Source organism: Bacillus rossius, chromosome 2 (assembly GCF_032445375.1).
Source record: "Bacillus rossius redtenbacheri isolate Brsri chromosome 2, Brsri_v3, whole genome shotgun sequence".
Classification (NCBI taxonomy): Eukaryota; Metazoa; Arthropoda; class Insecta; order Phasmatodea; family Bacillidae; genus Bacillus; species Bacillus rossius.
The window spans coordinates 122,123,723-122,140,398 of NC_086331.1; the positions used below are offsets into that span (position 1 = coordinate 122,123,723).

General features: G+C 36.5%; 1 protein-coding gene across 1 annotated transcript in view; it reads right to left on the bottom strand.

Annotated features, from left to right (window-relative positions):
* The window catches only part of LOC134529721 (plastin-1), a 35,803-nt gene extending 25,956 nt beyond the window's left edge, over positions 1-9,847 (bottom strand). Inside the window, exons 1-2 of the mRNA XM_063364102.1 lie at positions 9,466-9,847; positions 2,637-2,804 (exon numbers count right to left, since the gene is read on the bottom strand). Coding sequence (XP_063220172.1) covers positions 2,637-2,804; positions 9,466-9,540 — 243 coding nt within the window. The 5' untranslated portion in view covers positions 9,541-9,847. The remainder of the gene's footprint in view (positions 1-2,636; positions 2,805-9,465) is intronic.
* Between the last annotated feature and the right edge of the window lie 6,829 nt (positions 9,848-16,676).

Sequence of the window (16,676 nt, forward strand, 5' to 3'; positions counted from 1 at the left end):
GGGAAAATGGCGGTGCAAGTAAATAAATATGTTAATCACCGTAATTCGTAAATCAGTTCCGTAAAAAAAAAAGATTGTATTATGTAGTTTAAAAATTATATTTGCATGCATTTTAACATTTTCTTACGTTGCATAGGAGATGTATTTTGCAAACTTAAAAACAATGCACGAATCGGTCACGGTCGATTCCAAAATCAGTGTATTCTGAATCCCACGATTATACTGGAATCGGTGGAACCAACCGATTCCGGAATCGGAATCGACCCATCACTAATTGAAAGGAAAATGAAACACGCTGTTAAAAGTGGCCCAATTCATATGCCAGAAGGTCTCATTTCATTGATCAGAACAGCAAAAAGAACGGGTGGATCACTTTCTGTAACTGAACTTTTTGCTATTAAGACTTCTTCAATTTGAAACTTTTAGCCTCTGAAATTGGTCCTCTGTCTATAGTAAAAACTACACAAAATCTACCTGTTAAATTTCAAGAGAGTTCAAAGAGATTTTCCAAGTTTGGTTTTATAGCTTCCTTATGGTGATTCAGACTTTATGGAGGCCATAAGTATAAGAAAAACCAGGCCATGTAATGTCCTGTTAAAACCTGCCATTGATCAAAAGCCTAAGATTTCTGATGCTAAAAATAATGACCTTATGCTACTTATGAAGAATAATTTAATACTAAAAGTTCATAAAACATTCTATGAAAGTCTTTAAAATTGAAATTTCCCCTGTACCTTTAGTGTTACACACAACATACGCAACTGTAGATCGCTTGACCAATTCCCTCTCCTCTCTCAAGTACGAAATATAGTGAACTATGTCTTAACTTAACTTTAAGGACAACTCAAAGGAAAAGATGGGATACCCCTATTGTTCCATCTTAGTTTTCATTTACAACCATTTCTAAAACCATTAACAAAACATTATACATTCATGATAACTCAAAAAATATCCACTAATCAGATTGATATTATCACTCCTCAAACACAACCAAGCATTTAGCTATTTGTATTCATTTATGCATTCATTTAGCACTGGCCAAAAGATATAGGTACTCCAAAATAGGCTGACTATATACAAGCATAAAATTAAATACAAATACAAACAACATAAGTATAGAATAAAAAGTAAATAAAATCAATATGTGAAGTGTAGATGCAGATATCCAAGAAGTCATACACAATACATTGAAAAATGATTACTGTAAAAAATAAAATAACAAATAAAAAATACTTCTAATAAAAATAAATCTAGTTATAAATATACAATTAACAATTTATGCTCGAAACAACTTAGAATTTTTAAGTTTTAAAAAATATCCATAATTTTAAGCACTCTGAGAAAACTCTATACCCTATGTGCAAGTAAACCAATATATTGAAATCTTTCGATACTCATGCTAAACCAAGCATTTGTGAAACAAAGTTACAATGCTGCATTTTTCCCCTTCAGAATTTTTAATTTTTTTAATATACATCTTTAAGTTAATGAAAAAAATTTCAAAGTACTCTGAGTAAACCACTTTAAAAAAAATGTTTCTTCTGTTTCCAGAAGTTTACAAGCCAACATGATTTTTAAAGCACCCTGAGAAAACCCCATACACCATATTCATGCAACAGTAACTTCAAAGCACTAGAGATAACAAATCACAAAAATATAATATTTATAAATTTCCAAACTAAAATTATTCAAAAAAATATTTAAAAACAATAATTCTACATTCACTAATGCCGAAATTTCACCCTGCTATCAGGGTAAAGGGTGAAATGGACAAAAATTAATACCATATGAACTATTAATAACTAACTAGTTCTAAATCAAAAATTTTGTAAATTATTCACATGTTTAACATACCTGCCTAAGTATGGTGGACAAAAAAATAAGGAGCAAAGAGTTTGTACGAGTTCAAATTGAACCTATAGGTACATATATACTCAGTTTTTAGGCAATAACAAAATAGTGCACTATCACTAATAAATCAAACTGCAACAGCCGTTGACATTCATGTCTATTGATTGTCTGTTTTGTAATATTGTTGGTCTACAGTTGGTCCACAAACACTAAACACTACTGTAGGTAGTTCAACAACAAGCATTATTTCACCACTACACTAGTCCTGGCTATCAAATTTCTGGTACAAAATTAAAAAAAAAAAAACCTATTTAGTTTACTAGAATGCCAGGTTTACCCTGGATCTTTTTTTAAAACGCTACATGTACCATTTTCCCTGTCTATAGCCAACTTTTCAAAAGGTGTTAATTAAAACTGACATAACAGCCTAGTTAAAATATAACAAGATAATTTTTAATTTGGCAGACATAGATCAGCACAACCTACTTTTAATTTGATTTAAACTTTTTTTTGTAGCATAAATGCAAGTTTTTTTTAATGTTCAGATCACTAATGTGTAGCTACTCCATTGCACAGATCATAGTTGCAAACTTGCTGGGCTGTTGACACCTCTTTGAAAAAGTTCAAAAAATATCAAGCTCTTAAGCAATTTAAAACTTTTTTTCCAGCTCTGCCCCACATCCACATTACATTATCGTAACACAGCTTACATCATGAAGCAAAGTCTCAAAGCTGGAATAAAATATTTCATCAGGTGGGTCATTACAAAGAAGTATAACACAAACCTTCTCAAATTCATCAAATGAGAGACTGCCTTTATGCACGGAAGGGTATTTCCTATCAAATTCTTCAACCATCTGACGAACTTTCCATCCTGGTAGTTTGAAACCACACACATCTAAGGCATCCTTTAACTCTGCGAGGTCAATGAAGCCATCACAGTTCTTGTCAATCTGAAATTAAAAAAGAATATCATGCATTTTTACATCACAAAACAGTTGAGTCACTAACTAGTGAAGACAGTTCAGTTGTAAATCCTCTCCAGACACTGCTACCAACTGTAATATATTATATTATGATTCAGTAAAGCTGCTTGGTTTTTAAGCACCAATCAAAAACATGGGAACAGAACAAGACATTATGTGCATTTCCTAGATGGGGGAAAACCAATTAGTATTAAAATGAATCAAAATATGCCCATGGTAACATTAATTAATTTATGGTTTACTATGCTTGCCAACAATAGATATAAACATCTTGTAATAGACAACATAATAAGAACATAAAAAGACAATACAAATGGTACCTAGTGTAAAACCAGCTAAAACAGGATATACATTACACTATTAGTAACATAAAACTAAATAGCAGAATGAATACATGCTATTAACATATTAAAATGGCACCACAATTGCTTTGCCAGTGGAGAAAAAAAAACACTTCAATAAGGTCACACTATTTTTAATTTTTTTTTTCCATACACTGTTTTTTTGTTAGAATCTGTATTTTTCTTGGTTATTTGCGTGCTTGGTCCGTGGAGGAGGGAACGGATGGACGTTACCAGGCTAGTTTTCTGTGCCAGTTAGACAAGAGGCAGGCAGGCAGGCGTGGCTGTGAGCAGCAGTTAAGCGGCCCCGCCCCCTCCGCGACAGCCTTTTGTCTGAGCTGCACTGGTAGCAGGTATTTCTGAGTAAAGGTATGATGGAGGGGGCAGGGGAGGATGGTAGAAAGGTTAAACGTGTAGGTGGCTGGTAGCTGGGGCAGGATTGGTCACTTAAGAGTAACATGAGGTCATGCAAGCCAATCAGGGTTAAGGTTCGGGGTGCAGTTTTTGGGAATGGCGGGAGACATGAGTTTGTGAATGAAGAGGAAAATTTTTGGTTGCTGAGATATTATAAGGGTGGAGAACCCTTCGGCCTGTTTCAACATGTCAAGAATATACGAGTTGACATCATTCACTATAAGTCTAATGCAACTCCACCTTCCTTCCATTCTCTACTCCCTCTCTAGCTCTGTTCAAACCATAAACAAACCCGGTGTGCAGCAAGCCGTATGCGCTAACCCATTTAAATAGCAGTTACCAGAGTATCTGGTAACAATTTAGTGGGAGCTTTTATTATTCCTAAGTCGGTATCACTAAATTTTCTGTTAAGTTTAATATTGTAATCTTAAGTCAGTTATAAATTTAGTTTTATAATTTTAGCTTTCAATTTACTTAAGATTTCACTCTTGTTAGTATTTTTAATTATCTTTTTGTTTTAAATGTAATTTGGTATTGCACTTGTAAACTGAAGGTGTTTTCACTGCATGACCATGAGCAGCGGTGAGCGTTGCGATGGCAGAGAAGTTGAAACAGCTGAGCAACACGGCTTGTGGCAGACAGGCATGCTGCAAAGCCTGGGACTTTGGACTGTATATAAAGACTGGCAGTGGACGTCGGTGGAAGAGCTCTGATGCGGCCTCCCGACAACTCGGTGCTCTTGCCTCAAGGGCGAGACAGAAACGATAGCTCCGGTCACGCAAAATGAAGAAGGCCGACAATTTGTATTTATTTATAGGCCTCCCCAAGGCAAAGTCCAGCTTGGAGTTGTGAAATTTAATAGTCCTAAAGTTTTGTGAAATAACATGTTATAAACTTTACGTATTTTTTTTTTGTGTACCTAACCATTTCAGCTAACAAGCCTTTGCTGAAGAGTGAACTTGTAACTTACGCCGGTGAAAACATTTTGTTTAAATCTGAGTTATCTACGGCCAATAGATTACTTTACTCACATGAGCATTCAAACTGATATTGAAATATTACTTTCTAGTTCAGTCTTGAAGTTGGAAAGTGCAATAGTCATTAATTTTCTATTATAAACAAGCCAACATGCTCAATTTTGTACAGTTAAATGGGAATAACAGACTGTGATGTGTGGTGGTGGTAACAAATTTTTTGCCACGAACATATTTTGTGGAGCCCAAATGACTACAAAATTTTTGAGGATATTTCAGGGTTTGCACTTTTTAGATGCTCAGTACATCACTTTTTTTTTATGGAACCCAGCGTGTTGGAAACTGTAGCGAGCAAAATGTGCCTTTAAATGAGATTCTGTAAACTTCCAGAAAATAATTGAAAGTTTACGATTGTGCACGAAAGAAAAAATTTAGTAAGAGTTTTAAAATAAGTATCTTTATAAATATATTTTAACCTTAAATGTTAATTTGAAAATTTTTATTATATAATTTAACCTTTAATGTACATGTTTAATAAATCCATTGAAATTTAGTTTAGGTTCTGTAAACATACTGCAGACGTGATCACTAATTATTTATGCCTTATAACTATTTTCTAGTAAGCAGCCTACATATTTAATAGTCTGATTACATATATTTTTTTTGTATATTTTTAAGAATATATTTTTATATAATAATATACAATATATATTTATATTACAATGTAAGCTATAAATTAAGGTTTCACAAAAAACAATTGGAATATAAAGACGCTGTTTGAAAGGAAAAACATAGGAATGTTTCAAGCTTTCGAAAAAAGTATTTTCTGAATTTGATTAATTTAGGGAAAAGCAGCGACATAAGAAAATTACTGACATTGCTTGTAGAATGTAAAAATATCATAAAAAAATTGTGCATAGTGGCATTGCAGACGGCCAAGCCTCCCACCCTTTTTGGGAAAATATTTTATTGAGTTAACATTTTATGGTAATTCTGAAAGTGAGGCACTTTATAAAAAAATTAAAAATTCCTAATTTTTTTTTTTTTTTTTAATTCTTGAAATGTTTTTGACGTGACGTCTAATAATTCGATGAATGCCGGCTGCACGCATGAAAAAGTGTCCCGTTACGCACATTGTCCCACTACAATGTGTCCCGTTATGCTTATTGTCTTCCGCGGCAACCAGGCACTCGTTAATACATATTTCCTTTGTTTATCGTGAGGGGAGTCATTAATAATGAATTATAAATAAAATTTTTGTTGCCGGGGGCCACAATTGCATATCATTTTGAGCACTGGAAGACATAACAACATAATATATTCTCGAAAAATTTTAATCTCGGCCCCAGCGCACCACGAGCGTCTGGGTTGGAGATTAAAGCCGGAATTCTTTCTTAAACTTACTAATACTTATTTTATTAACTGCAAGGGCATTTTTATTAATTTCTACGTTTAATTTCACAACGTACAAACTTCGTCGTTAAATGTGTAATTGCGAAAAAGCGTAAAACATTCTTGACGATCTTGAAGTTAGTATAAACATGGCGGCCGACTAGCAGCCAACAATATATTTGAAATTTCCCACCTACCACTATAAGAAATAAACATGGCGGACTACATACGTTTTTAAAACTTACACAACACAAAACAACATTTTTGTAAGCATATATACCACATCTGAAATTATTATTTCCAAGATGGCCTCGTGGCTGTGCGGTTAGCATCGCTGACTACCAATCCAAAGGTTGACCGATCAAATCCCCACCGCCGCGATTCCTCACATTTTTGTACTTGTAAAAATAAATATGGCGCATGCGACACTACAAAAGTAATAAACATATTTGAATTAATGAGTGAAAATAAAAGTAAATTTATCAATTAAATTGTAGATTTCATTTCACTCCTCCTTTGTATCCATACAAAATAGTGATAATTCAATAAAAATGATTCAATTTTATTCATAAAAGTATGCAGAGGTAGATTTTTATCAAACAAAAGATAGAAAAAATTAAAAAAAATTACTTCCTCAAAGAATAACATATTTTTAATGCCTAAATGGTTTGGTTGCAAAAACCTATTATGGCTCAGTCTCAGGCCGAATCGGATATTTCATTTTCTTCTGGATCAATCATTTTATCAATGTTTTGTTATGACGTCACGTTAAACTATCGTCCGTAAACCGACTTTACAGAACACCAATTTTTTTAAAATCATTCTCTAAGAGGTTGTTGTGATACTCCAAGTATTTTACCAGTAATTTACCATTTTAAAAAGTGGTTAGGTTAGTTTTATACATTACAATCTGCATAAGTGTGTTCAATTGGGTTAGGTTGACTACATTTAAAATACTTTAAAATAGTTTGTTCGATTGGTTAGGATAGTTTAGGTACATTGGTAAATATTTACTTGGGCGGTATTTCCGAAAAAAAAAATGTTAAAAATCCGAAAATACCTTTATTTTATGCTCTTCAACTTCCTCTTTTCATTAAAAGTGGCGGAGGTAAGAAATTCCAAATACGTTAGGAGATATCGAATTTTTAAATTTCATCATTAGAGTTGAGCGGTATTTGCAAAAAAAAAATGTTAAAAATCCGAAAATACCTTTATGATATGCTCTTCAACTTCCTCTTTTCATTAAAAGCGGCGGAGATACGAAATTCCAAATACTTTAGGAGATATCGAATTTTTTAACTTTGCAATACAAGACCTGTGGAACCATTCGAGCGGCGCCATTTTTGTTATTTTGCCGTGTGTTCGTGAGACGTGAATACGTGAATCGTGAATGCGTAATTAATAAAATGGTTGATTAGGTCAGGTCAGTTACATTATTAATACTTTCAAACTAAGCCGACATTAAAAATTATTTTGTGAATTGATTTTAATGGCTGTTTAGTTTTAAAATATTTATAATGTAACTGACCTGACCAAACAAACCCGGACAAAGGGTGAACAGTAAACTAAAATGGTCGATTAGGTCAGGTCAGTTACATTATAAACACTTTCAAACTAAGGTGATATTAAAAATAATGTGAATTAATTTCAATTATTCCTTAGTTTTAAATTATTTATAATGTAACTGACCTTACCTAACAAACCCGTAACAAAGGATGTACAGTAACAACTGAGGTAAATTTTTTTGTTACTTATTACTTGCGCAACAATATCAAAATAACAAATAAGAATTTAAAATTAGAAACGTTAAAAACTCACCTAAGTTGGAGGCGGTAATTAAACACCGTTTTAAACAATAATTGAACTAAATAATCACGTATTAGTTAATTTGAATTCTGGCCTATCACGAACAATCACGTGACATCATTATCCAATAAAAAAAAATACTCGTACGTAAACAAGAAACAATGGTCCACGCACGCCACAGGAATGCGCTGGTTTTGTGCTGAAATTTAAAAATTCGATATCTCCTAAAGTATTTGGAATTTCTAATCTCCGCCGCTTTTAATGAAAAGAGGAAGTTGAAGAGCATATAATAAAGGTATTTTCGGATTTTTAACATTTTTTTTCGCAAATACCGCTCAACTACATATGAAGAAATTTAAAAATTCGATATCTCCTAAAGTATTTGGAATTTCTAATCTCCGCCACTTTTAATGAAAAGAGGAAGTTGAAGAGCATTATATAAAGGTATTTTCGGATTTTTAACATTTTTTTTCGGAAATACCGCCCAAGTAAATATTTACCGGTACATTTAACATACCTTAAAAGTGTATGGACAGTTGGTTAGGTTAGATTAGCTAATTTAATAACACTGTATAATTATGTCAATAATGATTAGGAATTACCCATTTAAAATGTAGCTTACTTAGTGTCACCAATTGTCCTTATTTAGTAACACACTGTGTACAAGATTTTGCAGTACATTATTGTAGCTAACCTAACCTAACCAACCATCCATACTATTTTATAAAATATTTTTTAAGTACATAGCCTAACCAAATGTCCACACAATTTGATAAAGTATTTTTAATGTATCTAACCTAAACCATCTAACCATTCTCACTAAATCACAGTATTTGTAAAGTAGCTAACCTAACGACCTGTTATAATGTTAAAACACTGATAAACTACTTTGCTATCACATTATCATCTTAGAGAATGATAAAAAACATTTTGGTTTTTTTTTTTTTCCACGAAAGTGGTTCATCTTCAGAAATACCATTTTAAAGTAGCTAACTTAACCTCCTGATAACACAAATGTATATTTAAATGTAGCTAACATCAGAAACCATTAAAAATATAAATTACCAGTAAAATACTTTAAATTCCTAAATACCATTTTACAGAATTAAACATCAGGAAGTAAAACTAATGAATTTTCTAATTTATATTGGCTTTATTTCGATTGCACCCTTCTCCTAAATAATTACCTATAGAATCTTTAGAAAATATGTAAGGATGTAAAACAACAATGCATTTTCGTATATTAATTTGCGTTTTTTTTATGTATACCCGTGTTATTGCATAGCCTTTATGGGCGTGTCATGGTGCGGACTTTTCCTGTAGCCTTGCGTAGTGTTGGTAGATTTTAGACACAGATAAAATAAACGCAAATATATTTTACCACTATGTTCTCACCTGCTCTGTCACTTACCTTAGGCTTATAAACATATACTTAGAAAAACTAGACTTCTTCATAACATTTCTCACACATAGGCCCAAAATTGATTTAAATATAATAACTAACATTCTCTATGTCTACAACTTTACGCCATAAGATAAACAACAATACGCAATCGATGACAGAAAAAACACTAAAATGAACAAACTGAAAACAATTAAAATACATCACTCAAAAAGGACATTCAAGACAATGAACATCAACTTCTGATAAGAAATCAACAGGAGAAATTTTTCAATGAAGTTATTAACATCACCACTTACAGCCGAAAATTGCTCCTGAAGCTCCAAGCGTTCTTCTTCACTTAATTTTGTTGTTGCATTGAAAGTTGATGCCATTTCTACACATCAAAATTTATAGGCTAACCAGCAAGCCACAGCAACCTACACCAAACCTTCAAATTTGCCACAGACTAATCGAGTATTGTCACTATCCATAGATTCACCACTCTTGTGTTACTCCCCCGAACAAATACGGAAAGTACACATAATTATATCAACAAAACAATCACAACTATGGTAAATATTTCAAACAAATTTTTTTTTAATATACTGCTCTCATTACATTTGAGACCACTGTCGAGCGACATCTCTCTAAGGGCCGAATTCAGAGAGCTCTTTCGACGGTTATCCACACACCGAAAGGCTTTTCCATTGAAGCTGCTCGGCAGAGACGTTTTTCAGTGGTTGGTTGACTGCTGGATAAGGAGAGCCAACCACTTGAAAGTGAATGTGGTCTGAAGCTCATTCGAATGCCTGTTCAGTTGAAAATCGGCGGAGCAGTTGATGGTTTTAATATATAATTCCCACATAAAAACGTGTTCATGTATGTTTGTAATTGTTTAAAACATTTTTGTCATATGGCAGATATGTAAAATATGTTTTGGAATTAAATATGCGTTTTTAAAGAAATCGTTTCGCCCACAAAGTGTGCATCAGACACGTGTTTTGTAGCGATGGCAGAAGATTTGGATGAATTTCCAAATCACATTGACGAGGTTTTTGAATTTTTTGATGATCTTAAAAATGAAAATCCAGTTCCGCGAAGGTATATAAGAAATTTAGCAGACCCGTTTGATTTTTGTCGGGATCAAGAGTTCGAAACACAATTTTTTTTTCTCTGTAAGAAACTGCATCTCTTTTTTTTGTTTTGTTTTCGATTACGGTTTTGTGCTTTCTCACGAGATCAAAAATAATCGCTTTTTCATCTCGAGAAAACACTATAATTTTAGGCAACGTATCCATCTTAAGAAAATTTCTCAACCTCGTGTAGGGTTACCAGACGTCCGGCAAAAGGAGGACATGTCCTCCTTTTTATGTATTTTTTTGCGTCCGGCCGGATTTTCCTTAATGCTCCAAAATGTCCGGCTTTTTTATAAAGTGAGATAATTCCTGCATTTACACTCTGGGCAAAGCGCGCGCTGTCCGCAGAGTCATCCCACTAGTAAGTAGTTCTATGACAGCTTGACAGGTAGCAGCACATGCAGAAGCACGTGTTTTTAATATGCTGTATATGCATAGTTTGTTTGATTCTTTATACTGAAACTGTATTAAATGCCAAAACATTGTAAAATATCGTACTCCATTGTAATTAGTTCATGGCTTTTTTAAAATATATATATATTGTCCTCCTTTTTAGTGAAATGTCCTCCTTTTGCGAGATGAATGTCGTCCTTCTTTATTATCAGTGTCTGGTAACCCTAACCTCGTGTCCAATCCAAACAAAATATTATTTTCAGCGGGAGAGCAAACAAGAGACAATCGAAATGAAATAGGGCGCTTTTCCACACACACTCCAAGTAAGAAAATTTTTGTGCCATGTTGCCAGATCTTCACTGAAAGTGGATGGGAACAAGCTTTCAGCTGGCAGTCATTCGAAAGGCCTTTTTGAAGTATGAGAGGTGGAGAGTCTGCCAGATGAATGAGAGTTGGATGCGCTTTCGAAGGTCAACTCTGAATTCGGGCCTAAATGTCGTCGCTTAGCTAAAAATTCTGCCTAACTAAAATTTCAGTAACTTCACAGGAGGGTCAAAAAACTGTGTATTTAATGTAATTCTATTTTAAATTTCAAAAACCTTATTTTAAATAATTTTTTACTTTAGGAGGAAACAAATCTAAGTTTATAAATTTACAACCTTATTTGGGCGGTATTGGTTCTCGAACCCTATTCTTTATGTTGTCGGAATAATTCCGATAGCGAAATTTCTTAATTCCAACAGCAATTTGCTAAACCCTATTCTTGAACACTCGCTAGCAGAATTATGAATCGGAATCAATTCACAAACTGTCTGAATTTTTCCAGTACCTCATTTGCTGGTGTAATCACAATTCCGATATAGAATTGAGTTTGTTCTTTGGAATTTCGCTTTGTTCAAAAAGGAGGTTGTATTGCGGTTCTGAAATACTTTAAAATCACATGGATGGATGGTTAAGTTAGGTTAGCTACGTTTAAATTTTGTTAAATAATGCGGTTGGCGATTTATATTAGGTTAGCTATATTTAAAACCAGCAATAACTTATTCACCTTGTTATAATGTGATTTATTTTAGGATAAAAATAAGCGACATGATACTGTAGGTAGGCCTATCACCGAGGTGCAGGTTATTTGATTGAGATTTAATGTATTCCTAAAGGAAACAAAAACATTATTTATATAAACTCATATGCAAATGGTTTAGGGCCGAATTCAGAGAGCTCTTTCGACGGTTATCCACACGCCGAAAGACTTTTCCATTGAAGCTGCTCGGCAGAGACGTTTTTCAGTGGTTGGTTGACTGCTGGATAAGGAGAGCCAACCACTTGAAAGTGAATGTGGTCTGAAGCTCATTCGAATGCCTGTTCAGTTGAAAATCGGCGGAGCAGTGGATGCTTTAATATATAATTCCCACATAAAAACGTGTTCATGTATGTTTGTAATTGTTTAAAACATTTTTGTCATATGGCAGATATGTAAAATATGTTTTGGAATTAAATATGCGTTTTTAAAGAAATCGTTTCGCCCGCAAAGTGTGCATCAGACACGTGTTTTGTAGCGATGGCAGAAGATTTGGATGAATTTCCAAATCACATTGACGAAGTTTTTGAATTTTTTTATGATCTTAAAAATGAAAATCCAGTTCCGCGAAGGTATATAAGAAATTTAGCAGACCCGTTTGATTTTTGTCGGGATCAAGAGTTCGAAACAATTTTTTTTCTCTGTAAGAAACTGCATCTGTTTTTGTTTTTTTTTTGTTTTGTTTTCGATTACGGTTTTGTGTTTCTCACGAGATCAAAAATAATCGCTTTTTCATCTGGAGAAAACACTATAATTTTAGGCAACGTATCCATCTTAAGAAAATTTCTCAACCTCGTGTAGGGTTACCAGACGTCCGGCAAAAGGAGGACATGTCCTCCTTTTTATGTATTTTTTTGCGTCCGGCCGAATTTTCCTTAATGCTCCAAAATGTCCGGCTTTTTTATAAAGTAAGATAATTCCTGCAGTTACACTCTGGGCAAAGCGCGTGCTGTCCGCAGAGTCATCCCACTAGAAGTAGTACTACGACAGCTTGACAGGTAGCAGCACATGCAGAAGCACGTGTTTTTAATATGCTGTATATGCGTAGTTTGTTTGATTCTTTATACTGAAACTGTATTAAATGACAAAACATTGTAAAATATCGTACTCCATTGTAATTAATTCATGGCTTTTTTAAAAAATATATATACTATCCTCCTTTTTAGTGAAATGTCCTCCTTTTGCGAGATGAATGTCGTCCTTTTTTATTATCAGTGTCTGGTAACCCTAACCTCGTGTCCAATCCAAACAAAATATTTTCAGCGGGAGAGCAAACAAAAGACAATCGAAATGAAATAGGGCGTTTTTCCACACACACTCCAAGTACTTGATCTAAGAAAATTTTTGTGCCATGTTGCCAGATCTTCACTGAAAGTGGATGGGAACAAGCTTTCAGCTGGCAGTCATTCGAAAGGCGTTTTTGAAGTATGAGAGGTGGAGAGTCTGCCAGATGAATGAGAGTTGGATGCGCTTTCGAAGGTCAACTCTGAATTCGGGCCTTAAGAATATGACCTACCTACTGCATTTAAAAATTGCACCACGAGTGCCATTCCTATCTTTAAAATTTATATGTTTGTGAGAAATAGCTTGTAACTGAACTACAATTTAATTTCTATGGATATTACATTTGTTTTTGTGATTAAAATTTTATATGTATTTGTTGTATTATCTGATAAGTACTGTTTCATAGTTTCCGCATAATGTAATATATTTTTTACACTTAATATTGCATAAATGTATCACACTTCAATAGATACTTTTCGTTAACCCGACAATGTTGATTCCGATAGCCTCTATAGCAGTTTCAAGAATAGACAATTACCTGTTTGTCGGAATGAAACTTGCTGATCATTCTGTTAGTAGAGATGGATAACTGGTTTAGAATTAATAAATTAACACTTAATATACATAATTTCACTGGTTTTTTTCTCGAGGGCAAGGGGATGAAGCCATACGGGAGGTGCAGGACAGGTTGGACATGCTAGGGGAAGGCAAGTGGGTGATAGTGGCGGGGGATCTGAACATGCCAGGGGTGGCATGGGAAAAGGGGCCGGAGGGGATGGGGTCAAGGGAACAGAGATGGGCATCTCAACTGGCAAACAGAGGACTGGAGCAGGTGGTGACTGAAAGCACCAGAAAAGGTGCCTGGAGAGGAGAGCAGGATGACGGGAACCTGTTGGATGTGGTACTTGTGAGACCAATGGAGGCGGTCAGGGGAAGTGTGGTAATGGAGGGCATCAGTGACCACAGGATCCCAGTAGTGGAGTTAGACGTGGGCTGGAGGGAGAAAAGGGTAAGGAGGGGAAACATGGTAAACTGTTGGGGTAAGGCTGATAGAGTGGGGGCAGAGGCATTCCTGAAGGGGGAATACAGTAGATGGGTAGATATAGAGGACCTCGAAGGTAGATGGGCTGCCTTAAGAAATATTCTGCTGCAAATGGCTACACGTTTTGTACCTCAGAGGAGGGTAGGCCAAGGAGGTGACCCTCCCTACTATGGAAGGGAGTTGAAAGTGTTGAAAAGGAAATGTAGGAGGCTGCATGCGAGGGCAAGGCAGCTTGGGGGAGAGGAGATAGAGGCGGAAATGAAGGCGCTTGGGAAGGAACTAGGGAGGAAATCGCGGGAAGCAAGGGATGCTTACATGGAACAGCTGATGGGGGAAGGGGGGACGGTAAATGGGACGGAGCTCTACAGATACATAAGAAGAGTGAAGGGTGAGGAGGGAATAGGGGTTCTCAGAGGAGGAGGGGGGCAGGAATATACAGAGGACAGGGAAAAGGCAGACTTACTGCAGGAGCAATATCTGGCAGTATTTACAAAGGGGGAGGCATGGGAGGGTAAAGAGGACGACAGTTTAATGGGCAGGAAGGCCTTTGAGCTGCGACTGACAGATCTAATTAAGGTGATCAGGAGGTTGAAAGGGAGAAAGGCAGCTGGGCCAGATGGTATAGGGAATAGTCATTTGAAGTTGGGTGATAGGGAGATTGGGAAGTACCTGTTGGAGGTTTTCAAGCAGTCTCTGGAGGAGGGGAAACTACCAAGGGAATGGAAGGAGGCAGTGGTAGTTCCCATCTACAAGGGGGGAAATGATAAGGCGGAGCCAGGAAGTTACAGGCCGGTCAGTTTGACGTCCTGTGTAGGAAAAGTGATGGAGAGGTTGGTAGGAAGGTACGTAAAGGGGGAAATGGAAGATCTGGGGTGGGTGGATAACAGGCAGCATGGATTCAGGATGGGGTTCTCATGCAAGACCCAGATGGCTGGGCTGTTGGAAGACCTGGTGGAAGCGGTGGACGGGGGGAAGCAGATAGATGCAATCTTTATAGATTTTGAAAAGACGTTTGATAAGGTCCCCCATAGGAGGTTAATGGAAAAGGTTGAGTTGCTGGTGAGGGATGGAAGGGTGGTAAACTGGGTGGGTGATTTCCTGAGGAATAGGAGACAAAGAGTGAGAGTGGGTGAGGAAAGCTCCGAGGAGGGGGAAGTGACGTCGGGGGTGCCACAGGGGAGTGTGCTGGGGCCTCTGTTGTTCACAATTATGATAAACGATCTGGGGGAGGGCATGAAAGCCAGATGGAGGCTATTTGCAGATGACTGTGTAGTGTATGAGGTTGTGGGGGAAGGGGGATGTTTAGCAGAGGACTTGATAAGGTTGGAGCAATGGACGGAGAAAAATGGAATGTCCTTGAATGTTGGTAAGACAAAAGTTGTCAGATTTACAAAGAGGAGGAAAGTCACACGAAATGTATATTACTGGAAGGGGCAGGAGATAAGAGAGGCAGCAGGATATAAGTACCTGGGGGTGACACTGAAAAATGACCTAGGATGGGCGGAGCACATAGAGGGGGTGGTCAGGAGGGGAAGGCAGGCGCTGGGGTTGCTTGGTAGGACCCTGCAGGGAGCTGGGAGGAGGACAAAGGAGAAGGCATACTCCACATTGGTCAGGCCAATGTTGGAGTATGCGGCGGCGGTCTGGGACCCCTACCTGGTGACTGAGGTGAAGGAGCTGGAAGGGGTGCAGCGCAGAGCGGCAAGGTGGGTGATGGGAATGTGGAGAAGGAGGGAGGGGCAGGATGGGAAACTGCATAGCCCAACGGAAATGATTAAGGAGTTGGGGTGGGAAACGTTACAGAGGAGAAGAAGAGTGGAAAGGTTGGTCAGGATGTTCAAGGTGCTGAAGGGGGAAGGGGGATGGGGGCAATTGGGAAGCAAAGTACATAGAGGGGAGTACAGAGGACGAAGAGACCACAGATGTAAGCTCCAGAGGGTGTGGAGGCGGACAGAGAGAGGGCGGAACACCTTCCTGGTGAGGACGGGGAGGGAGTGGAATGGGCTGGGGGAGGAAATGGTGGAGGTCAGGGATGGGAGGGAGCTGAGGAGAAAGCTGAAGGAGGGGGGGGGGAGAGGGGAGTGAGTGGGAGTTCTTGCCACCGGGTGAAAGCCCAATTGCAGGTTGATAAGTAATAATAATAGTAACTCCTCCTTAATGAAAAAAGTACCTGTGACTCCAATAAAATTAAAAAATGACATTTTTCCTATAAATGATAATATTAAATTACTTGGATTAGCAATAGACAATAATTTGTCTTGGAAAACACATATCACAAATTTATGTAGCAGTCTAAGCTCATTATGTTATGCTTTTAATGCTCTTAGGAAAACATGTACTCATGATACAGTAAGAACAATGTATTTTGCTAATGTTAATTCTATTATTAGCTATGGGGTTATATTTTGGGGGGCATCTAGCTATTGGAAAAACGTATTCATTTTGCAAAAAACAATTATACGGATAATTCAAAACGTTAAATCTTCAATTAAATGTAAACCCCATTTTGAATACCTAAAAATTCTTACTGTGCCAAGTTTATATATATATCAAACAATAATTTTTGGGTTAACAAACATTAAGTTTCCCCATAAT